This window comes from Sceloporus occidentalis, unplaced genomic scaffold (assembly GCF_023333645.1).
Source record: "Sceloporus occidentalis isolate IW3139 unplaced genomic scaffold, rSceOcc1.0.p SCAF_6, whole genome shotgun sequence".
Lineage (NCBI taxonomy): Eukaryota > Metazoa > Chordata > Lepidosauria > Squamata > Phrynosomatidae > Sceloporus > Sceloporus occidentalis.
Window position 1 is genome coordinate 101,602,917 of NW_028316986.1, and position 26,159 is coordinate 101,629,075.

The following is a 26,159-nucleotide window of genomic DNA, read 5'->3' on the forward strand; positions in this document are numbered from 1 at the left end:
AAGGAAACTAAAGAAGCAGTACATTTACCTAACGGAAAGTCCACATTGAAAATAACCATTTAAGCTCCAAACCTAATGCAACCTGACTGGTAGGCTAACTTCAATAAATATAGCTGGATTTCTTTCCAAACAGACATGCTGAATTTTGGGCTGTAACATGCACAGGCTTGAATTCTTATTTGCTATGAAACAAATTGCTAAAATATTATAACAGGTAGGTTGCTTATTTTTCTTTTTTCCAAATTAAAATTGCAACCAAAGTTGAATACAAATGAGTCTGATGTGAAGTGAAGACTTTCATGGCTGGCATCCATAGTTTTTTTTCAGGCTAAGGGGCCATGTTCTGGAAGAGATTATTCCTGACGTTTTGCCAGCATCTGTGGCTGGCATCTTCAGAGAATGCTGGCATGGAAGATATTGGGGTATATATATATACTGTGTGATCCTAGGTAGGGAAGAGTGGTTTTCATGTTAATCTGTGTATTGTTTTGTTGTTGAATAGCAAGGCCTCAGGCCCCACTCTCTTCCATGCCAGCATTCTCTGAAGATGCCAGGCACAGATGCTGGCAAAACATCAGGAATAAGCTCTTCTAGAACATGGTCATATAGCCCGAAACCCCCCCCGCCCAAAAAAAAACTACAAATGAGTCTGCTTTGTCTGAAAAATTAGCTACTAATATATTGGATTAATGCTGATGTTGAGAAAGCTTCTCTATAGTGGTCTGCTGTCACACTTTATCTTTTTCTAAATACCTTTGGTTCTAGTTTGCCAGTCATCTTCTTCAGCAACTCATACAAATGGGTTGAGTTACCTTGGGAGTACCATCCAGGTTTGTCCAAGGCTAGGAGCACTTCTTGTTCCTCATCATTGTCTGGAGAAATAAAGCACATTTGCTTATTTTAAGTGAAGATCCAAGGAAGCCAAACACTCCTCTGGAACAACAGATACAAACACAAATTGAGCAAACATGTATCTGACACTATTTTAAAGTGTTTCCCAGTTTGCATAAGTGTTGTCTACTATCTCTGAAGTCACTGCAACCTCAGCAACTAGTTTTGGGAAGCTCTAAATAGCAAACACTGTTCCAGTGTCAGTTTGTACAAGTTGCCTTGAAGAAACCTTGATTTCACTTTTTCCATAGTATTCTTGGTTCTCCTACAACACTTTGTAAAAATCCCAGCCTGAAAGGAGTAAGGTACAAGCCTAGACAGTAATTCAGCAAGAGGCCACCAGAAGCTAGAGGCAGGCATTTTTTCAGGAACTGAAATTTGTGATTGAAAATGGAAGCTTCAAGCAGACCCTTCCCAGAAGGGATCTTGATTAAAGATGGACACAGACCTTTCTGCTAGAACAAATTGCCTTTTGTATACCTCAAGTAGAAAAATACCATCCGGCCTGGGAGGGAATGAAAAGACAGGCCCAATGCCATTGGGCCTATCCTTAAGAAGAAGAGCCCTCCCTCCAGTCCATCTGCCATGGTCCAGGCCTTCGAGGGAGAGAATAACTGCTGCACCTGATTCCCATCCCCACCACCATTCCCTTCTCCTTTTGTGACGCGTCTTTTTAGATTGTAAGCCTGAGAACAGGGAACCGTCTAATTAAAAATAATAATTGTAAGCCACTCTGCTAGCCTTTAGGGCTGAAGAGCAGGAAATAAACACCATAATAAATAAAAAAAAGGTTTCCCTAAGTATGCATATATCACTAGTCTTTACTGTCTCAGGATATTGCATCATTTGCTGACTAAAGCTCACGTTACAGAGATCATTACTGTTGTTGTTATTGTTGTTATTAACTGCTGTCAAATTGACTTCTACTTATGGTGAACCCATGAATAAGAGACTCCAAGTCACCTTGTTTTGAACAGCCCTGCTCAGGTGTTCTAAACTAGGGAAAATTGCTGCATTTTCATTATTAAATTTCTGACTAATAAAAAGAAAAGTGTTGAGCTGATCACCTTTTGCCCCAAAGGCGATCTTCCTAACCAGTTTGAATTCTTGTTCAATTGATTTGCCAACTGCAGGATGCCATCCTGATGGAGAGAAAACTGGGAGGGGGGGGGGTGTATTTAGCTGTGTCCAATAGTTTAATCAAAACCTTTGACACTGATTGTCAGTGGTGGTATTAATGGAGTCGCATAATGTCCAAATGTGTGACAGCTACAGGATTTTGCCTTGCCCAACATTTTGCCTTCCCAACCATCCTGGGCCATATAGTCAAGTGACTGGTTTGATACAAATACACAGACACCTTGTACCAATGTTGACAGTCCACAAGATCACTTGCACAGGACTGGCAATTTGGTTAGGATGGAATAATGGGAATACTAAGCTGGTTTATATCAAGCTGGATCAAAACAGAACTGATTGTAGAAAAGGAAATATTCAAAGGAATCCGGAACCAGGATGCAGAACCTTAACACACTATAGGGCAGGTATTGCTCAAGACACTGGCCAGGATTGGTATTACTGAATAATGTCAAGTATTCTCAATATCCTTACAAAGGGACACCAGTGTATAGACCTGGTTTGAGTCCTCCTAGTTCATCCTGGATGCCTAGAATGAGTGGAAAATGTAGATAACCTGAAGATAATGATCTTAGAAGCCCCAGTTAGTACTTGGATGGCAAACTGCCATGGAATAACAGGTGATATAGGCTATATTTCAGAGGAAGGAACCAGGAAACTATCTCTGAGTATTACTTGCCTAAGAAAACCCTATGATATTCATGGGGTTGCCATAAGTCAACAGCTGATGTGAAGGCACATACACCCAAAGCTCATTCTAACACATGTTTAGCATACAATTTTACTCGTTTTTGTGTGCTATCCTGAATATTATGATGATAAAATGAGAAAGAAGGCCATTTTGTGGACCTGAGGAATGGATGTAAATAATAAAAAAGAAAGGTCATTGCATCAAATTCAAATATAACATTTGCTTCAGCTGCAATTTCCTGTGAATTGCATCCTTACATTTGTATTGTGTACCTCTGATAATGAATGTATCAGTAGAGACAGCTCTCCCAAGAATATATTTACACAACATGCCTGAATGATATGAGTCTAGAATCATAGTGAACCCTGGATTAATCCAACAACCTTGCATTTGGCAGATTGGGGTCACCGAAGGATCAGTGCAAGTTCTATCATCTTCATGGCTTTATGAATTACCATGTTTAATCTGCATTTTTGATTACTTCTGATTTAGTCCTCAAATGAAAGCATAAATGATCCACCCCAGAGTAGGAAGTTATGAAGAAATAAACAAGGCAAGGAATATAGGAAAGAAAATCAAAACATATGAGATTCTGGTTGTGAAAAAGCATGCTAGACCATTGGTTATTTACTTTCTACACACACTTAACTGAAGCAGATCTCATGGAATGCAGTAAGACTGATTTACAGTATTTTCAGGTAGACATGTCCATGCTTGCACTGTCACGTACCTGTTTTCTCTCAGCATATCCAGACATGGAAGCCACACCATAATGCTACCAGTGGACTACTTTCTTCCTTGTCTTAACCAATGGCCTAGCATGCGTTTTCACAAAGAGCATTTGCACACATTATCTAATAGTGTTGACATGGAAATACAAATAAAGCTGTTCTTATTCCTTGCCAACTTGTCCAAATATGCTCTGTGTTAATGCTTTTACAAGAACAGCCAAAAGTGGGCTCAACCAACCATTATTTTCCAGTAGCATTTTTAAATGGAAAAGGCTGATTTCTAGACAAAATAGTTATTTATTAGAAATGCTCTACAAATTAGAGAAAAGGAAAGGAAAGCCCAAGTAAAAACAGACTCTTCCCCATCAGTCATGAAGAAAGACTGTTTCCTTTTCATGCTTTTTTGCATAAACAATCAGTATTATGGTCAAAGTAAGATTTGTTATTTTTAACTTATCATTTCCTGGTTTATTTTTCCAGAGTAGTTCAAACACATCAAATCCATCTGACTGCCCTTCTTTGTTCTATAATTGTATCACTATTTTAAAACACTTTGTTGTTGGACACTTTGGAAAACATTTCAGTAAGAAATACAGTATTTATTGCTCTCTCTCACTCTTTTAACGGTTTTCTGACAATCATTTTAGGATATCAAGTATTTCAGATGCATGGCATGTCCATGGAGATAGAAAACTATTGTATGCAGTTCTTCAAAGGGTTGTTAAGGGGGGGGAAATGTTCCTAAAAATACCAATGACACAATTTATTGTCTTGCTTGCTTGCTTTTTTATTTATTTATTTTATTTTATGTAGTTACCTTTTTGTTCCTCAACTGCTCCAAGACTCTTCACATGGGAAGTCCACCCAGACCTTTCTTAGTGGATAATGGCCAATATTAGAGATATACATATGGCTGGATAGAGGGTGGGTTGTAACTTTAACCCTGAATAAACTGTGGAGCAGGGCAAGGTACCATGAAGCTCTGTCGAGTGGACTGAAGGTCCTCATTTACTTTCAAAAGCCCAACCACACCATCCTCTCCCAACATGGTTATTGAGTTCCCAGGAGAGAGCAGGCAGAGGACATGTGCGGGGCACCCTGCTCACTGTCACCAGGACCCCTGTGCTCCCTTTCCTTACTGTGTTGGGAGGGGACAGCCAAGGCTGAAAGTTCAGGTTTGGAAGGGAAGGGAAGACAGGTACCTTTGCTGTGGTAGAAAAGAGCCTTATAGTACCTTCTATGCTCCACAATCTGTTCAGGCTTGAAACTTCAGGAGCCCTACTCTGTAGTCAAATGAGGCAACCTTAGTACTGTACACATCTACTTGGCCAAGGTCCACACTGACTGTATGAGAAGTGCTTTCAAAAACTGGGATACATTCAGCAGAACAATGTTTTGTATATGTGTAGAAATGCAATCAATTATTTTAGAAGATTTAGAAGTTGCCAAGAAATTCATTTTGTGTTAATTACATTGGGCTGACTAAACGCTTTATAATGCGGATATATATTTAAAGGCTGGTACCATGTTTTTGTCATTATTGGGAATGACAAAAAACAGAATCTAGGGCAAGTATAGAGGCTAGAAGTATATTTGCCAGTCTTCTGACTCCCACTGAATCTTATAGGACAAAATTGGGCACTCCAAGCATGAGAAATCATGGCCCATCCCCAAACCCTGGTATCAAGATGGGGAAGGGAAGAGGCTCTTCTCAAAACTTCCATAACTGTTGATCATTCATTCTTCTTAGGCGGAAGGAGATCTATGTTTTGTTATTGTTCCCTTCTACTTATTTGAAAACACAATACTTCACCAGAGTGCTTTGCCAAATGATTTAAATATATGTCTCAGTTTCTCAGTCTCAGAAGATAGTATTTATTATTTTTTCCAGATATTGCCAAGAATCACATATAGCCATACAAATCTGGGTTTGTGCAAATCTGTTCTGAGAACTGTAAACATTATTTCAGTCAGGATGATAATGGCAATAAAAAAGGCAAGAATCTGAAAGTAGCGATCACACAGAGGCTACTATTGAATAATGCTCCACTTATCTAAGTCCCTCAGGGAAGGAACCTTAAAGAAACCCCAAGCAGTGTTCAAAGGATCTTGTGGGATGGTCCTCAGAGCCTTTTGCTATGGTAGCCCTGCACCTTACCAGAAAAGGTGCATCAAAAAGTCAGGGAAACCCTTTGGAACACATGAAGCGCTAATCAGAAGAGAAAATAGGGAGATGCTCTTAGGTGAGTATGCCATAGCTCCCATGCAAAATACACTATCCATAGAGCTGTTTCAGTCCCCAAACTAATGCTGATTGCTAGAGTTCAGTCCTGAAATGTGTAAAACACCAACTATCTGGAAGCAAAGGGGTTAAGTATAAAACATTCTTTCCAAGATAACTGCAGCCTCAAATATATTACATTTAGGGAGCAGAATGCCATGTGACTAGCATTACATAAGAAAGAAAATACAAGCTTTATGACGATTGTGTGATCCCTATGAACTTCTGGTATCTCCAGATTCCTTTTGTTCCACACCTGTCTCATCTGTAAATGCAGCTGTGTGGTAACAGTCCTCAGTATTAATGCATTATTTCTTTTTAATTCAGGAGAAAGGCTTATGAGTGGCAACAAAAGAGAATTAGATTTAAGAAGTTTTTATTAAAGGAGGAATAAGGTCTTGCTTAAATTAGCACATTCCTAAATGTAACACTTATTTTTAAACTGAAAATAAATGCCTATATTTACTGCTCCTCATTGGATTCCAATGATTCCCATTCCAATGGCTCCTATTTGACTCTGTTTACGGCCAAAATACAGTGAGCCCATAGGGCTTGAGCATACCTGCTTTTTGCTTTGCGCGTGCGGGGGTGGTGGTGGGTTCGGAATGGATCCCCTGCATAAAGCGAGGGCCGAATGTATATAGCTCCAGTTCAGGGGGATTGTCTTCACATGGTCAAGGACATGATACAGTCAGACCTGATTAGTACTTTGCTGAAGACTGCTAGGCCACAGTTCTTTGCTTGCAGAAGGCCCCAGGTTCAAGCCACGGCACCTCCATGTAGGGCTAGGAAAGAATCTTGCCTAAAACCCAATAGAGTCACTGACTCATAGAACTGACAATATTGTGCTAGATGGACCACAGATCTGACTTAGTAATAGGCAACACCCTACACTTCTAATTTAGCAGATGTGTATTGGGGGGAGGGGGTATCAGAGCTTCTAGCTCTGCTTTTAACCAGGGAATTGCTCCTTTTATCTTTATCTTTTCTTTTAATAAGAGTACTTACTATGACCCATAGATAAGTCGACTCAGGGGTTTGGGGTAATTTTTTCATTAAAATTTCTAGACCTATACATGAATATAGACAGTAAATACTGCTCATCTTAAATGAATGGAACAGTCTTGGCAGTTTATTAAGAGCAATGGAAGTTTCTTTGAGTGCTTTAATGTCCCCCAGCATTCCTTGATGAAAGCATCAAAAATTCTGTAACTAACGCATGATGCTTAATATATCTTTTTTTATGCTTAATATATCAATACCAACATATTCTTAATATGTGACAAATGCATTTTCTTCTAATAGGCTACTAGAAGGACGAAGTTTCTGTCGACATTTTGTAATGGATTAATGACTTTTTCATAAAAGTGGAAAGTTGGCTGGCAGAGTGGAATGCCATTTGACAGATTGTGTTCTCTTAGGGAATTTCATTCTGCCTCTATAACATATCATTATGCCAGAAGAAACAATAATTAGGATAAGCTTGATAAACTAATCACATTGGTTTTATTTTTCTCAAGAACGATCACAAATCAGCAATACTCTCACTTTTCAAACTAAAAAAATCTGCTAGGGCTGACTCTGCACTCAGAAAAAAATCAGTTTGATACCATTTTAACTGCCATGGCTCAGTGCTATAGAATTCCGGGAATTGTAGTTTTGTGAGACATTTAGCTTTCTCTGTCAGAGAGCTCTGGTGTCACAACAAACTAAAAATCCCAAAATTCCATAGCATTGAGCCAAGGCAGTTAAAGTGATGTCAGACTGGATTATTTTTGCAGTGCAGATGCAGCCAAAGAGCAAAGATACTTTTAACACTGCAATCCTGTATATGTCTTTTAAAAAGCAGGGGTGGGGAAAAATTGTTTGATTTGTATTTTCATGCAAATTTCCCTAATTTACATCTACTGATTTACATCTAACTTACATCTATTTGGTTTTTTTAAAAAAATTAGTGGTCCTATTTCCCAGATATATTCAGAACAATACAAGGCAGGTCAGCTGTGGGTTAACTCAGCACTTTTTATCAATAGAAGAGCAGAGAAGACAGCCACTGTGAGTTATAGGCAGGGTTTTAAACTTTCCTAATCCCTGGATTTAGATCCTTGCCGAAATATGATGCTCTCTCTCTCTGTCTTATGGGTTACATTCATCACCAGAAACTCTTAGAACTAATTATAACATGCTTAAAATAGCTGACTTGATATTAATGGTAATAAAAAGCAGAACGTGTTTCCTGTGAAAAAATAGTTTATTTTAAGGACTAGCCCTAACAGGGGGAAAAAAACCTAAGGTATTTTTTGTGGGGGGTGGGGAGGGGAAGACCATGCACAAATGAACAGTGAAGCTTTTAATGAAAACCAGCACACACAGATGCATGGAAACTATGCCTAAAGGAAGCATTTTGGCAGTTGCTGCCACATTTGAATCTGTAAGGAATGTAGTATGCAAAACCTTTCATTTTATTTCTCTCATTAATTGATTCAAGTTCTGGTTTGAAAATCCCACTACTAGCTGTACTAGTGATGTAACTGTGTTTTAGGAACTGTGACACACCATCTAATATTTACAGTAAATTATATTAATACAACAATATCTGCTTGCGGTGGGGGAGACTTCCTTCTTTTGTAAATTTACAAATGCTATGCTATCACCTTTCACCTGCTCCCCCCAAATCCTTTATGAAGGAATTATCCTCTTTACTCCTTCACAAACAATATTTTTCACAGCTTCTACATTTTATTTTTTAAAACACTTTTTTTTGCCTATAGTATACATTTATTTAAGGGGAAAGATAATTTTGTTGGAACAAGAGTTCACAGAACATTCTCATAACTGCTTCCCTGTCCTCAAAGTTCATCTCATACATGGTACACTAACAAACTCAGCCCCCCCCCCCCCCCCCAATTCGGGCTCAAACAACACATAATGGTTGTTGTTATTTTTAAAAACTATTTTAAATACAAAGAAATCATAGCAGCTGCGGGGAACAAGACCAGCTTGCTGAAAAGTTTTTAACTCCTTCCCTAAGTCATGGTGGTGACAAAAAAGGAAACCCCTGAAAATACCATTTGAAATTGCACAGTACTATTTGCCTTTTCAAAGCTAACTGCACCTTTGAAAAGGGTATTTTTCACTGGGACCATGGCACTGGAAAAGTTTTAATGCCACTCCATGGTCCACATCTTTCCCATGTCTAAAAGCTTCTATTAAAAAAACTAAGATGACAAATTAAATACGATCCTATATTCAACACAATGGTTGCCTGACCTTCAGTGGGCACTGGGCAGCCAATCACAATTTTCTGAAGAATGTTCAGAATGTGCTTGTATGATACATATTCCATTAATACTTTCCTTTTTTTATATGCCATGGATTGCTCTTAAAGAAATGGGTGTTCTACAGCATTTGATTGGCTTGGTGTGGACAAGAGCTACCATTAGGACAAAAAACAGAACAGTTTCCAATTGGCAAGTGGTTCAGGCAAGGCTGCATTTTATCACCCTAATTTTTAAATTCATATGCCAAAAATATAACATGTAAAGCCGGACTACACTTGGAGTGGGGGGGGGGGTGAAAACTGGAGGAAGGAGCATCAACAATTCAAGATATGCAGATGGCACCATACTACTAAGAGAAAATATCAAAGACTTGGAATGTTTACTGAACAAAGTCAAGGAAGAAAGTACAAAGGAAGATTTACAGTTGAACATTAAGAAAATAACAACAAAAATAATTTATATAACTTTAAATTAGACTGTGAAGACACTAAAATAGTTCAAGATTTTCCATACCTTGGCTCAATCATTAATCAGAATGGACACTGCAGTCAAGAAATCAGAAGACTAATATTTGGAAGGGCAGCTATGAAGGAACTAAAGATCCTGAAATGTAAAGATACTGTATATCATTGATATACAGTCTGGATTCTCCATGCCATTGTATTTCTGATTTCTGTGTATGGTTGTGAAACTTGGACAGGGAAGAAAGCTTATAGGAAGAAAATTAAGACATTTGGGATGCGATGCCAGAGAAGAGAGTTCTGTGGATACCATGGAATGCAAAAAAGACCAATAAATAAGTCCTAGAGCAAATCAAACCTGGACTCTCTCCAAAAGCCAACCAAACTGTGGCTGTCATACTTGGGGCATATCATGAGAAGTCAATAGAAAAGCAGTAATGCTTATCAAAGTAGAAGGCAACAAGAAAAGAAGAAGACCACATTCCATATGGATAGATTCAACCAATAAAGCCATGGCCCTGAGTCTGCAAGACCTGAGTAGGGATTGATGATAAGGTGACTTGGAGATCTTTCATTCTTACTGTCACCGTAAACTCAAGTTGACATGATGGCAGTTAATAATAATCTGAAAAATATTAGGCTGCCTTGGATACTGAAAGGAAAAGTTCTGTCTATGCCATAGAAGCATAGCATGAGTGCTGAACAGTGTGTATTTCTCAGCTAACAAAGTAAAATTTTTACTAGCACTAAATTGATCCAAATTTTAAATAAATCCAGGCATTTATTATGTAGAATGAATATTGTAGCATCTTCAGTTGAGGAGGACATTATTTCCAGAGCGGAACATTTATATTAGGCTCATTTGGCTGAATAAGTTAAAAACCTTTTCATCCCTCAACAAAAGGAATATTGTGTCTGTGTAGTCTCTGGAGGAAAACAGCATTAGTTTTCTTGGAAATGAATTTTGCATAGCTCTCATATTGCTTGAATGCCAAATGTAGCATTTAATTTCAAAGCAGAGCTGATGGACAGGTTCCCTGGATCTACAGCAAGGAACCCTGTACTTGAACTCTCACTGCATTAAGATTTCTAAATGGAGATCCCAGGGACAGAATATAACACACAAGGATTTTTTTTTTTACCAATTTTTCCTCATCTTCCTCTCTCCTAAAAATTGTTCCAGGTAGTTTTGGGGGGGGGGGGGGGGCTGAAGTATGGGAGCTGGTGGAAAGGGAAGGAGAAATAAGTGAAACTGCTTCTTCTTTCCTCCCATGGGATCTCCTGCTGAGCTTTAGACTGCAAATAAAAAGAGCTTTTCTATCAACGGGTGGAATACTTTGCTTCCAAACTATGGTTATTTGGTTTTTCACAATGATTACCAGAGATATGCATATTTCATATTGCTATGGGCATCTTGCAAGCCAATAATATAGCTGCCCAGACCCTAAGATCCTTAGGAGAGGCCGTTTATTTGGTCCCACCACAGGTATGGCTGGTTGGGACATGAGATGGGGCTTTCTCATTGGCTGCTCGGAGGCTCTGAAACTCCCTTTTGGCTAACCCCCTGCTTTTCTTTTGTCAGGAGAGAAAACGTATTTAAAAATTTTATTCTGACAGACTTTTAGAACTGAAGGTTTTTAAGGAAAGCACTTTTAATAGGGTGCTATATTATTTTAAATGGTACTGTTTTGATTGCTTTTTATCCATTTTCAGTGCATCTTTTAATATTGTTTAGTTCTATTTTTTAAAAAATATACTGTAATCATTTTAATTTGTAAAGTGCCTTCAATCCCAGTCTTCAGAAAAAGGTAGAATACAAATAAAGTTGTTGTTATTGATGATGGTGATGATAATGATAATGATGCTGATGATGTTATTCTTGAAAGCCAAGTGACAGTCTGAACTAGAGTAAATCCACTGAACTAATGAAAACTTGGTCTCTATGCACACTACAGAAACAATCTGGCTTGACACCACTTTAACTGCCATCGCTCAATGCTATGGAATTCTGGGATTTGCAGTTTGTTGTGGTACCAGATCTCTCTGAAGGGAAGGCTACATGTCTCACAAACTACAGTTCTCAGAATTTTATAGCTTTGAGCCATGGTAGTTGAAGTTGTGTCAAACTGGATTATTTATGCAGTACGGATGCAGCCTTGGTAAGTGGACAATGATGTTATATTCAGTGCATCTATTCTAGCTGGAACTAACAATCGGGGGGAAATGACTAAACACAGCAACTTACATTTTCAGCACAAACTTAAAAATAAATAAAATAAACACGAGGAAGAAACTCCAAAAGATTTCACTGTGACACAGAATATATAACAGTGATGGTGAACCTTTTAGAGGCCAAGTGCCCAAACTGCAACCCAAAACCCACTTATTTATTGCAAAGTGCCATGTCCCTCTGTCTTTCTAGTAACAAACTCTGGTAAACTCTGTGCTGGGGCGACAGCACATGTGCCCACAGAGAGGGCTCTGAGTGCCACCTCTGGCACGCATGCCATAGGTTTGCCATCACTGATATATAAGGTTGGCTAAGGCTTGAGAGAACAGTTATTATTTTATGCAGAGAATCACTAGAAAAGAGACCAGGAAAACTGGATCTTAAAACAGCATCATTAATTTTATGATATATTATCACTCAGACCTTTATCTATAACCCTACTTTCTTGTACACCACCAGGGTATGTTTTGCAAATCTGTAAACCTTGTAAACACCAGGAATATCAAGGGCTAAAGAAAACCTATTGTAATTTGATTGCTTTTGTCACAACAGCAAAGAGCAACAGACTCTGACAGATTACATGTGTTAAATGTACACGGGCATTTTATGTTACATTATTTAAAACAGCAATAAAAAGGAATCAATTCAGGATAGGGGAGGGGACAATTATCAGTCATTTCCATGTCCTGATGAAAACTGCCATTCAAGAGCTGTAGGCACTAGTGGCCATGTGGGCTGGGCATTATGGGAGCAGCAGTCTTTAAAAGTAACTTTTCCAAAACATGGCTTTAGAATGCCTAAGACTGGTATGTCCATGAGAGAACAGGCCAACATCGATCCCTCTTCCTAGCATTTTCTAGATATCCATACTGTCTAAAAAGAATGCTAATTATTTTTCCTAAATGTCTGACAAAAGTACAGCTCTCAGAACTCTACAGCATTGAATCATGACAGTTAAAGTGGTGCCAAACTGGATTATTTCTGCTGTGTGGATGCAGCCCTAGTTTAACCTAACTAATCTTTGCGTCCAAGTAACTAATCAAACATATTTTTGATACAAGGGTCAGATAGGATCAGATTACAGGATAAACTGGGAGATGCTTTATATCTTTAATGTATGACTTGACATTGCAGATTCAAGAGCTATATTAGAACTATATGCCTTGTACTATAATTTCGTAACAAAATGTAATTTGTTGTTGGTAATTCCCTAGTGAAATCTCTTATATTTATTCAGAAATATCGATTTTTATAATGCTACAACTTCATTAAATATGCAGAAATTTGATTTCCCCCCATCCTATATATCAAATATATATTTTCTCAGACCCTGTCCATACTACCTCTTAAAATTTATTGTTTTCTGGATGCAATTTTATCAAAATGAGTATTCAGTGTTATAGCAATTTATGTTTTCATATTGTTATGCTACTTCTAGTAGCTTATAGGAAAGTGAGTCATAAAAGTGGCAAAATAAATAAAATATAAATAAAAGTGCTTGCTTTCAACACTAATACACTAAGCTAAATGGAGATCTGACAGTATGGTGTCTGGTTTTGGTGTCAGCAGAGGTCTACAGATACAGAGAAGTCTGTCAAGCAGTTAAAAAGCCACGAACTATGGCGAGCTGGCCTTGTTTGGCCAGTGAATCAGTAGTTGTGGAGGGCTACCCAAATTCCTTTTTCAAATGGATATACATAGATATCCATCTGGAACAATACAGTCTACTTTGTTACACAGAATAATTAATTATCTTAATTTTTATATGTACAGCTAAAAAAAATCGAGATACACCTATAGCAAAACAAGTATGTAACTGCTGTGCATAAATGGGGAAGCATATATTTGCAAGCACATATCAGAGCCAGAATATGACACCAAGGGAAATAGTCTCCCAAAGGAGTTTTGCCTGACTTCTTTTCCTGACAGCAATGATTCAAACCTTAAAACTGCCTTACTTTCTGAGGGCCAGAACAGATGGGTAGGAAAAAGCGGCTCCATCTTGCATTATCTGAAAGTGGGTCAGAAACCTGGTGTTGCACCACCCGCAATGAAGGTGTCAAGCCGTGTCATGCAATTATTATTTTTTGCCACCTGCCCACCATGCACACATCACCAGTGACCTCCAGTTACTTACCTCTTCCTCCCTAGATGCCAGTCCATTAAACACCTGCCCATATCATAGGTCACACAGTCGCACATGCAATGTACCACCTGTACATCAGTGTGCCCCGTGGCAAACACAATCATGGAGCTCCCCCCGATACATGCCCCTTTCACCCCATGCCCCCCTGGACTGTCTGTGTGTATTGCAATTACATCCATTGAATTATCGGCCATCAAGATTTTGCTTTGCCGCAGTCCCACACTAGTGCTGGGCCATTTATATGCTCATACAAAGATGTACATTTTCTACCTTGAGTCAGAGTATCCCAGCTTCTTTTTGTTCTGGTTTTTAGCCTCAAAGTATGGCTTCCTTTCTCTTCACCTTGTGCATTGTCTAAACACTTGAAGCAGCTTTATTTTGCCTGTCTGTTTCACGCCTGACTTGCTTCAGCTGTGTTTCTTTTCTGACATAATGCATTTTCTAGGGAACTAGCTGTGTATGTTTTAAAAAAACCAACCCTTTATCATTTCCATTCCTTACAGGCTTGATGATTTTAGAAAGACATATGCCCTCCTGTCTTAATGTGTCGTGAATAATTAAGTATTATTTTAGCTTACCAAGTGTTCGGAAAGGTCTCTGATTAGGTGGCTGAGAGAAGAAACCTGGTTTCAGGGCATTTGTAATTATAATGTCAAAAAGGTCTGCAAAATCATTCCTGTAATGATAAAACAAACCAACAAAATATGTTTATACATTATATATCAAAAGATATCTGACTGTGAATGGGATATAATAAATGAAATCATTTTCAAATCAATTCCAGACAATTTAATCAAAATAAAAGCCACAATTAAAAAGTCCCAAAACTAACTCTTACTAAAAATTTCTTAATATTCTTAAGATTCTCACATGTTTTTAAGAAGTTAAGTCTCTTTCTTCTGACCATATTTTATTGTCTGGTGAAAAACCCTTATATTGTATAAAACAGGTTGATTTAAATGCTAGTGCAACAAAGAATAGTTAAAAATGGAAACTATTATCCTTATTTGAGGCCAATGTCTGTTCTAATCTCTGACCCGGGAAATGGAAAACTTCTTTTCCTTGTATGTTCTTGTATCAGTCATGGAAGTTCAGACTGTTGTGATGGCAGGCTGAGCGATAACTATGAGGGGCTCATAAGGGACCATGAGGAATTCTATATATTTGTGGCATTATGGCCCATTCTCCTGATATCTTTTGCAGCAAAGGAAAACAAGAAAAAGTAGAAGCAATCATTCCTAAAGGACGATGATAATCGGGTGTTTTGCCTTGTAATTTTTTCGTATCATTGGAAGGGAGAGATGCTGCACAAAATTATCAACAGCCCGGTGATAATTACGTGTGAATGTCTCAAGGATTTTTTTTCTGTCTTTTTTTCCTGCACCCATTACTGTCAGCCTGGTGTCCTCAAAACAAAAACAAAAAAACAGATTATGAATTATAAAAATAATGTATCCCATACATAAAATCTGCCATTAAAACTGTCTCACCCCTGTTTTAATAATTGTTTTAACAATTATCCAATAATTTAATTGTATTTTATTGTGGATGAGAGGGTTTGGGATATAATGAAACAGATTGTTATTGTATTTTATGGATATTTTTAATGTAGGCCACTTCAATCATTTGGATAGTGGGATATAAATTATTATTATTATTATCATTATTATTATTAACTCATGACTTCAGTAGGCCTCAAATACTCAGGTGAACAGCCAGGTAAACAGCCAGATTTTACACTGGTGTGCAAATGAGTATAATATTGGTGCCAACTGGTTTTACCAAGGAGAATGCCACAGTTGGGCTGTTTCACTCTCATTAAGAGTAATAGGTGAACTTGCTCTATATTATCTTTACATACATCTTTTGATACAAGTGTGTATTCCCTGAAATATTAAGCACCTAATTTCTAACATTAATTACATTTTTTTACTATCTGGAAGGCAGACGTTTCAATTAAACAACTCCTTATGGATACATTACACTCACCCTAAGGTGTGCTCACATAAAAGTCTACAATAGTCACTGTGAGAGCTTGTAATTAAAAGCAGAATCTTTCCACTGTCCTTCAGCCTTCTTAGCCACTTTTTCACAGAATCAGGACAACACTGTATATATTTTTCTGGATTTCTTTTCACTTCTGGAAAGTATATCCCACAATTTTCTGAAAAGTAAAGGATAAGGTTACACATATTTACCATCTGCTCATTTACTGGTCTGTTTTTAACATTTGTCTGATCAGCCCTCTCTACAACCCAAATACCTACAAAATGCTTTGAGTTTTAATAATAATAATAATAATAATAATAATAATAATAATGATAGTAATAATAATAATAATACATTGATAAGATTCCACTGGCACAGATGCCAAGAGGGAGCTGTCATAGAAATCCACAGTTGGTCTATAGACTTTGCATAAAATGGATTACGATCTATTTTTTTAAAAAAAAGTATTATAAAATTGTGATCTGTAAAAAAAGTGTCACAAACCTTAAAATTGCGATGTATAACATTTTTTGAAGAAATAAGAGAAATTTGAATGTACAATTTATATGAATAACTTCATTAGTTTCAAACATAATTATACATATATACAGTGGGCTCTTGCTATCTGCAGGCTTGCCACCTGCAGATTTGAGTGGACAGCAAGCCCTGTTGTTCTTCATGGAGATGCGTGCACATGGTTATGCTAGAGGCCATGTTCATTTTGCACTGCCATAGGGAACAACAGAATTTGTGGTCCTGTGTTTTTTCTTATCTGCGTCGGGTGGTGGTGGTCTGGAATGGATCCCCTACAAAGAGATAACTCTGTGTGTGTGTGTAGAGAGAGAGAGAAAGAGAGAAGAAGAAGAAGAAGATTGTGCTTCAATTACTTATTCATGGGGCAGCAAAAGTAATATATTTGTTTTAAAAAGCAGAATTCAGCATCCATACAAATCCAAGTACACATGCATAAGTATCTAAAAATTATTGAAGTGGAACAGTTGTGTAACATTACTGGCTGAGGGATTCTGGGAATGGTAATAAAACCTTTCCAAGCCCTACTCTTATTCTGAAATAGAGAATTCAAGATAAAGAGTTATGGTATATCAAAACAGGAATTTCATCAAAACAGGAATTTAATGAACATGATCACTAAAATCCATGTTTAAAAATCACAATGGGAGACCATTGTAGTATCTCCACACAGCTAAGCTAGTTCTGTATCAGGTGTGGGGAAAAAGGAACGTTGGGTACTTACCGTGACACGTTCATTTCCTGCAGAGAAGGGTCCTGGCATCCTGTAATCTGGGTTTAGCTCCTCCTATTTGCTCCTGTAGGCAGGGACTATAAACAAAAGACCGGCCCCTATATAGGGAGGAGCTAGCCCCCCTGAGCCTCAGTCAATAACAAGCCAAGTGAGTAGCAAGGTAAATCAAGGAACTGAACTTTAGTAACATCAGCTAAGGGTTAACTAGAACACCTTAGAAAAAACTAGTCCAAGAACAAACAAGAACTCAGAAAACCAATCCAGCAACAAGAAGAAGAACAAGGCAGGTCCACCAACAGGCAGGCAGGGTCGGAGGCCGCATGCAGCACCCGGGTGGGCAGGATGCCAGGACCCTTCTCTGCAGGAAATGAACGTGTCACGGTAAATACCCAACGTTCCTTTTCCCAGCAGAGAGGGTCCTGTCCTCCTGTAATCTGGGATTTACAAAAGCCCTCTCGAACTGGGAGGGAGGTGCTGCTAGGAGACTGTGGGCCCCGACACAATCTGTTGGAGGACCCTCTTTCCCAATGACGCCACAGCGGACTGAGACATGTCCAGTTTGCAATGTCTTATGAAGGTTGAAGGCGACTTCCATGTGGCCGCCCTGCAATGTCTGACAGGGAGGCGCTAGTGGCCAGGGCCGCAGAGGTAGATGCACTCCTGGTTGAGTGTGCCATCACCCCCTCGGGTGGAGAGAGATCAAGAGTTCGGTAGCTCTCTTGAATACAAGACCTGATCCACCGAGTTGAGGCAGATAACTTGTATCCCAAAGAGCCTGGAAAAAAGGAAACGAACAACATTTCAGATGACCTTAAGGTTGAAGTCCTCTTGATGTAGATTTTGAGGGCTCTGCGCACAGCCAATGTGTGCCAGGTCTTTTCCAAGTCCTTCTTAGGACTGGGGCAGAATGAAGGCAGGAGAATGTCCTGTGACACCTGAAAGGCTGAGTTCACCCTAGGCACGAAGGTAGGATCTGGACGAAGGCACACTGAGACCGGCCTAAAATATACAAGTCATTATGTACCGACAGGGCCCCAGCTCTGACACCCATCTGGCGGAGGGAATGGCCGTGAGGAAGATGACCTTGAGGGAGAGGTGTTTGAGGAAGGCCTCCCGAAGGGACTTGGTCGGCCCAACCGTCAGCGCCTTTAAGACCGTGTTCACACCCCAAGCTGGAAAACGATGTCTGGTGGGCTGGCCCTGTTGGAAACTCCCCTCAATAGCCATTAATGTGAGGATGGCTGCCATTCTAGCTGCTCTCATATGGAGCAGAAACGACGTGATGGCAGACACCTGCCTTATAACCATGTTGGGTCAAGTCCCTTCTTAATGTCATCTTGGATGGACTATAGCAGGTCAGCCACTGAAAACCTGAAGCAGTTGATGAGAACTTTATCAATGACCTGGATGACAGAATTGGGAGCATACTTATCAAATTTGCAGATGACACCAAATTAGAGGGAATAGCTAATACCCCAGAGGACAGGATCAAGATTCAAAATGACCTGAATAGACTAGAAAGCTGGGCCAAAGCTAACAAAATGAAATTCAACACAGAGAAATGTAAGGTATTGCACTTAGGGCGGAAAAATAAAATGCACAGATATAGGATGGGTGACACCTGGCTGAATGAAACTACGTGTGAAAGGGATCTAGGAGTCCAAGTAGACCACAAGTTGAACATGAGTGAACAGTGTGATGTGGCAGCTAAAAAGGCCAATGCTATTTTAGGCTGCATCAATAGAAGTATAGTGTCTAGATCAAGAGAAGTAATAGTGCCACTGTATTCTGCTTTGGTCAGGCCCCACCTAGAATATTGTGTCCAGTTCTGAGCGCCACAATTCAGAAAGGACATTGAGAAACTGGAGCGTGTCCAAAGGAGGGCGACAAAAATGGTGAAGGGTCTGGAAACCATGCCCTATGAGGAACGACTTAGGGAGCTGGGGATGTTTAGCCTGGAGAAAAGAAGGTTAAGAGGTGATATGATAGCCCTGTTTAAATATTTGAAAGGATGTCATAATGAGGAGGGAGCAAGCTTGTTTTCTGCTGCTCCAGAGAACAGGACCCGGAACAATGGATGCAAGCTACAGGAAAAGAGATTCCACCTGAACATTAGGAGGAACTTCCTGACAGTAAGGGCTGTTCGACAGTGGAATGCACTCCTCGGAAGGTGATAGAGTCTCCTTCCTTGGAGGTCTTTAAACAGAGGCTGGATGGCCATCTGTCAGGGATGCTTTGATTTGGATTTCCTGCATGGCAGGGGGTTGGACTGGAAGGCCCTAGTGGTCTCTTCCAACTCTACGATTCTATGATTCTAACTTGTCTAAGCAGTGGATTATGAGATCAATCAGAATAGAACCTGATCTAATCTGGACCTATGGCAGCTTCCAGCCTATCTCTGATCACCTTGTCAACTGGTTATAGTAATGAAGGTGATATTAAGGTGATTTCACCTGTAGCAATTAAGACTTAGCACTCTGAAAAAGGAATGTTAATGTCTGACCTCCAATTAAAATTTAAAACAATGTGCAGTTCTTTACTGGAACATCTGTGAACCTGTGTAAAATAAGACTAATCCCATGGTTAGGCAAAGAAGACACTGGATTAACCTTTATCTCACAGACATTTGTGAATCCATGCAGAAGCATAGATGCACTCTGTGTTAACAGGGCATGTGGTCAGAATTAAGTCTGATTTCATCTGAGGATGAACTAGTCTAGAGGCTTCAAAAATCACCCCAACTCCATGTAGCAGGCTATCATCAACCTGTATGAAGGCTGAGGGGTCTCCCGGCTGAATGAACTGCTGATTAAGGAGTCACGAAATGGGAACAGAGGGCTTGGCAAGGATAGCCCTCTGGTATCTAATTTCGAGGAGAGAATCTTCTCCACAAAAAGGATCTGTCAAAGGAACACAAACCTAAATTTTAAATAGTATAGTGGGCCCTCGATATGTACTGGAGTTGGATTCAGGACTTTGCATGGACACCAGATCCATGGAAGTTGAAGTCACAGAAAATATAATGGCATAGTAAAACGGAGTCTCCTGTATAAAATAGTAAAATCACAGTTTGTTTGTTTTTTGGAATATATATATATATATATATATATATATATATATATATTACAAGCTGTGCTAGCAGAAAAACCAAGGCATAGGCACTGGGAAGTCCATTTTCCCAGCCTCAGAAGGCAGTGGACTATGGTGTTGTTTGGGCCAGACCTTGGCATGAAACCCAGCCAGGGATAAGACACTCACCCACACAGCAGCTAACCTTATAACCATAAAACCATAGAATCATGGAGTTGGATGAGACCACAAGGACCATCAAGTCCAACCCCCTGCCATGCAGGAAATCACAATCAACGCATGCCCAACAATATGCAAAGGAATTTTGTAGCTTCCTGAGACCACTAAAAGAAAGAGATTGGCAGCATGAACCTTCATGGCCTTGAGCCCAATTCATCATATGCAAGATAGACCTTGTACAATAGGCCTATCCAAGTCAGGAAGCAGTTGAATGGCAAGCCTATCAGCAGGCATTCTTATTTAAAATGTAACTATCTAGACAAGGTAAGAGGCAATTGTGGTCTTTGTGGCAGACTTCTCAGGGCTCTGTAGGATGTCTGAATAGGATTTGAAGCAACCTCTTAGCAGAAAAAACTGACTATATGGTTTTAAAACACTCATGGAGGAAGGGGGGGTTTCTCCCCCCATGGAGAGGAGTCTGTTTGTCTGTTTGTTTTTGATAAGAGTTTTTCTTAACCCCCTGTATTAGTGAGAACCATCTCATGGAAGAAACTGTATTTTTTTAGTTTCTTCCCTTTAACAGACATCTCTCCAAGAAAGAAGGGAAGGCAAGGGAAGCCACCTCTCCTGAGGCTAGCCGGCTGAGGTTCCCTGTGTTTTATAACAGGAACATAACCCTTATGACAATAAAGTGGAGCTTGGTTGGTCACCTTAATCCAATATATTTATCACCTCATATGAAATGTTTTACCAAAGATCCTCAATGCATGTAAGCACTAGAGGTCTGCTGAGTGACCAGAGGCCTTCTCCTTGCTAGAGTCACGCTGTCTATTAGCATTTAAATGAATCTGAATTGTTAAAGCTTATGCTCTTAATGAGAAGTGCTATGGCTGATAACAGTTTGCACAAAGGAGGTAGAACCATGTGCTCATCTTATGTCTTAGGCTGTTCCAGCAAAAGCAAAAGGGGCTCTGGCCCCAATGGAGACAGAGATGGAGGCCCATGAGGAAGGAAGAAAAATCATCATGTTGGCTTATGGCTAGCCCCTTCCCTTGTTGAATTAGTTTCCAGGCATCTACTCTGGCCTGGAAAAAGGAGAGGGGGGTGAGCAGAAACAGCACAACTCAAACTTCATGGGCTAACAGTAATAAAATGAACACCAGAAAAAGTTAACCAGTATCTCTTGTAAATCTGAACCCCCCAGACCTGTTGGTCTGGGGGCTCTCCCCTCCTTTATTTGCCCCATCAAGGGAGGCTGCCTGGGCAGTAGCCTCTTCCAGGCACTGAGGAAACTGCTCCTGGGTTAGCAGTGACTGAAGAGCATTGCTAAACATGGGTAGATAACTGCACATGGCCTGTAGTGTAGCCCTGATACTCACAGGGCACTTTGTTTTATTTATGTTTGAAACAGCCCCAACTTCAAGCTGGGGTTTACAAGCTTAGCCCTTATTATCTCAGGCAGGCTTTAGTAACCTGGCTGCATGATAGAAGCTGGCTTGGTCGTCAACTCCCTTCCCACTTGCATAGGTAGCTGGGAAGGGCAGAGGGGCTGCTGTGGGACATGGCCCCCCATTTACCTGAGGTATGTCTGTATCCTGAGAAATCTCTGATGGAAAGGAGAGGCCAAGCGCTCAAGCTGCTCTCTCAAGAGTGCCATAGTTTGGGGCAGCCAAACACAATTGGGGGTGAAGGGAACTCTCCACCCATGATATCCACAAGTGGTTTAACCCTTTTTGTTGTTGTAATTTTTTGGGAGGGAACACAGGAGGATTTGTATCCATGTGTTCTCACATAGTATCCTTGGGTTGGAAGAGACCCCAAGGGTCATCCAGTCCAACCCCATTCTGCCATGCAGGAACTCTCAATCAAAGCATAACCGATAGATGGCCCTCCAGCCTATGTTTAGAAGTGGGTGGTAGAGGCCATGCTCTCTCTGTGGAGGACATGAAGCCATATTGTGCTTTATTGTGGGATGGTCTGTGGTAGCCAAAAAAGACCATTTTAGAGTTGGAAGCTTCAGCTCCTGGTGGGCCAAGTCTAGCTTCCTTTACAGCCATGCGGCTGTACAACATAGAAGAGGAGTCCTCTGCCTCCTTACACACCATCACATTATAAGAATTCAAAATGAAAGTGCAGGAGCCCTGGCAACACCACCATGTGCTTCGCAGTCTGCAAAAGGATCCCCCACACCTGTTGGGGTCCTGGGTGCTATTGGAGCCAGAGAAGGGAAGGAAGGGGGAGACCAAGGGTTTATGTCCCGATCTGCCCTCCTGGCAGAGTCCCAAACCTTATGCTAGGCATAGTGCCTGCAATGGCCATGGCAGAGGCTTCATGGCCATGCCTGTCCCGAGCGAGGGCATTAGATCTGGCAACGGTTATATGGTGGCTAGAGAGAGAGGGCCCCTGGTACTCACCTTTATCCTGTGTCTTCTGGCTGGTTTGACTCCCTGGCGTTGGCCCTGGTTTCAGGCTGTGCAGAGGTGATGCAGAGAAAACCCTTGCCATGGCTTTTGGCTGGCCTGTCCCCTGTACTCTGGCCCCGAATGGACTGAGCAGCGATGTTGAGAAGGGTAGTTTCCATAACTTCCGGCCAGTTTCCTCACTGATCCCTGGCCTTAAACAGGCTGGGCAGAGGTGATGCAGAGAAATCCTTTGCCATGGCTTTGGCTGGCCTGTCCTCTGAACTCTGGCTGGGCAGAGATGCTGAGGAGGGAAGTTCCCATGACTTCTGGCCAGTTTCCTCACTGATCCCTGGCCTTAAACAGGCTGGGCAGAGGTGATGTGGAGAAACAGAGACATGGAGGGGAAACCCCTCACCATCTGTTCCCACGGCTCCCATGTGCTGCAATGCTGTTTGCAGAAATCTCCTGTGCTCCCACCATGATAGGGGGCAGCTTGGAGGAGAGGGAGAGTCATTGGCAAAGCCAAGACCTTTCTCCAATCCTGGGAGCCCTTGCCATGTTAAGTCCTTCTTCATGTTCCCAAGGCAGCAAGAGAAATGAAGAGAATAAAAGGACTGGAGTGGCAGTAGTGAAGAAGCTGCAGAGCAACAGCAAACCCATCCCAATGGGTCTCTCTCTGAAGCCAGCTCCTTCTGTTGAGCTGGCAGACCCTGAGCTAGGGAAGCCTGAGCTAAGGATGACCCTTAGCCAGTGCTCTTGGGGTCCTCTGCCATAGCCACCACCAAAGAAGGGGGGAAAGGCAGGAGAGAGGAGAAGGGAAGGCCAAGAAAACTCTCAAACCGCTTTCGGAGAAGGAAAAACCTTGCTGGCTCGAAGAGACACATCCTGCTAGGAGCATAGGCAGGAACAAGACTGAGGCTCAGGGGGGCTAGCTCCTCCCTATATAGGGTCCGGTATTTTGTTTATAGTCCCTGCCTACAGGAGCAAATAGGAGGAGCTAAACCCAGATTACAGGAGGACAGGACCCTCTCTGCTGGGAAATCTGATCTGTGCACTTTAACCTCATTTCTGTAGTCCCTGAAAACCCACATCAGTCTCCTGAACCCCCCACTTTTAAAAAAGGATGTGTGTGATTTTTATGTGATTTTCTGTCCTAAAACTTCTCCAAACTTAACACACACAAAATAGGGTGGCTACATATTTCCCAACTCACAGAACACTCAACCCTACCGAAATCCTTCATTTTCATCTGTGAAGTGAGAGAAAGAGAGAGAGAGAAAGTGCCAAAACAGCACTGGAGCATCTGGATGCTCTGGTACAGTCCAAGCTAGCAAAATATGCCCCCTACCCAAACTTTTGGCTCTTTCTAATCAAAAAGCTGAAACTGAGGACATAGGTCACCTAAAACACATAGAGAAGTCTTCAAATGGTTATAGTCATGCATCTAAAAGCTAAAATTGAGAGACTGAACTTTACCTCATAGTAGAAGACAATCTTTTAGCACACAGTAAGCAAAAACACACAGAGAAGGAATGCTGGGGGTTTCCCTCCCAGTTATGTCCTTGAATCAGACCAGGGCAGAATTTCCAATGGCTGCCAGTAACATGCACCTCTGCTTGCTGCAAGCAAACTCCCTTTTGCTAGTATTTCTATATACCCTCCCCCTCTGCTAAATATCTGTGGTCAGTTTCATAGAATGGTTTACCAAATCCTAGACATTACTTTTCTGTGTGGAATGTGCACAGTGTTCCTCCTCAGAACAAAACAAAAGTGAAGATTTAAGCCTCTTAGCCTTCAACTATTTCATGAAAAGGAGCAGAAGGGTATTTGAAATTGCAATATCTTGTAGGGAATGAAACAGTCTTGGCAGTTGACTCAAAGCCAGCTGCTGCAAAGCAGCACTTGGATTAAGCCCATGGCAAACCACTGATTTCAATAGGATAAATAGCTTAAACTCAGTGGACTTCCAAATCTTAGCTAGCTTATGGGTCTAGCTTCCAAAGTAATAACTAAAATATTTTGGAACTGTTGCACAGTAAATGCGTCTACAGCAACTGGAAGAAAATATTAACTTTACTATCTTCTATGGCTGATAGATAACTATTCCTGTTATCTAATAATGATAATAAAGCTAGTATAGACAAAATATTAATAATGACAAAAGTCATTTTCTTTCATTTTTCATTTTCATTTTTCATATATCTTTCTGTTACATGTGATATCACACTATTTGACAATGAGTCTTGCCTTTCATGATGGGGCCAAAATACAACAACCTCAATTTGATCATCTTGGCTTCCTGGGGAATTTCTGGCTTTATCTGTTTAATGACTTAGTGGTCAATCAACCACCACAGGTGGATCTTTCACTAACAAAAAGTCCCAAAATGAGGAATTCCACAAGTGGGGCAGAAATGGACATGATTGCTCTGGATGCACTGGATTGAAAACCATTCCATTTCCCCAGAGAGGCCTAAACTGGGTTCACTATATCCACTCTGGACCTGGTACAGTGGGTGCCACCTTGATCTGTTAAATGAACAGCCATCCCTTACTCTGCTTTGAAGTGTTAGGTGGTATGTCTTTGGATAATATGATGAATCTACTTCATTGCTCTTCTTGCTCCACTTAGGCTTGCTCTGTCCTTTTCACAAAACACTAGGTGAGTAGGTAAACATATGTCTGAGTTGTATGCTCCTGTCCTTTTCTTTCCACTCCTCTCCACTCAGAGAAAAATAGGTGATAGGAAATATGTCTTCTACCCATGTAAGAGTTACCTTCTCCCTAGTCTGCTATATGAAAGGGTAATTTGAGTCACAGTTTTTTCACTTCATCGGTTTGTGAGTAGTTTGTGAGAATATTTCTACACCAAATAAACTCCTATCTAAAGAGCTTATCGCACACACTTTTGTCTCTTTTCTGGGCATGGGCAGGGAACGTGCATGGCCGAGTCTATATGTATGCATCACCATCTCCACACCCTGTGCAACATCTCATCTTAAAAATAGTTTGGATAGCCATTTTGCAAACTTGGTTCCAATGATGTACACAGATGATTTCCACTTAGTAAAACAGGTTTTAGTGCTTTATTATACAATGCACAGCACTCAAATCGCATAGGAAATTTTCAGCCTATTTCTTCACCACTGCAAAGGGCTTGGCTACTTCAATAGAAGGAGGCAGCAGCAAGAGCAGAAAGAAAGTGCTCAGTACAAAGCCAAATGCTCCAGGCAGCACTGGCTACATCATCCATTATTCCAGCCAAGAGCTCTGCCACAGGAAATACAGACCATCTGGCAGAGGTTTCATCCTGGGCACTGTAACAATTTTGGCAGGAATGAGTAAGCAGTTGGAAAGGCAAAGGCCAGTTGGTACAAAGATGTTCCAAAGGTTTTCTGTACTCTGGC

The 26,159-nt window shown here is 40.5% G+C and overlaps 1 protein-coding gene across 4 annotated transcripts in view; it reads right to left on the reverse strand.

Moving 5' to 3' along the window:
• LOC149311198 (5'-nucleotidase domain-containing protein 1-like) overlaps window positions 1–26,159 on the reverse strand; it is a 120,046-nt gene that overhangs the window by 12,895 nt on the left and 80,992 nt on the right. For all 4 annotated transcript variants that reach the window (XM_089530542.1, XM_089530540.1, XM_089530541.1 and 1 more), the window contains 3 exons: window positions 15,839–16,013; window positions 14,428–14,525; window positions 754–872 (listed from right to left, as the gene is read on the reverse strand). In XM_089530542.1, the coding sequence (XP_089386668.1) occupies window positions 754–872; window positions 14,428–14,525; window positions 15,839–16,013 (392 nt within the window). The remainder of the gene's footprint in view (window positions 1–753; window positions 873–14,427; window positions 14,526–15,838; window positions 16,014–26,159) is intronic.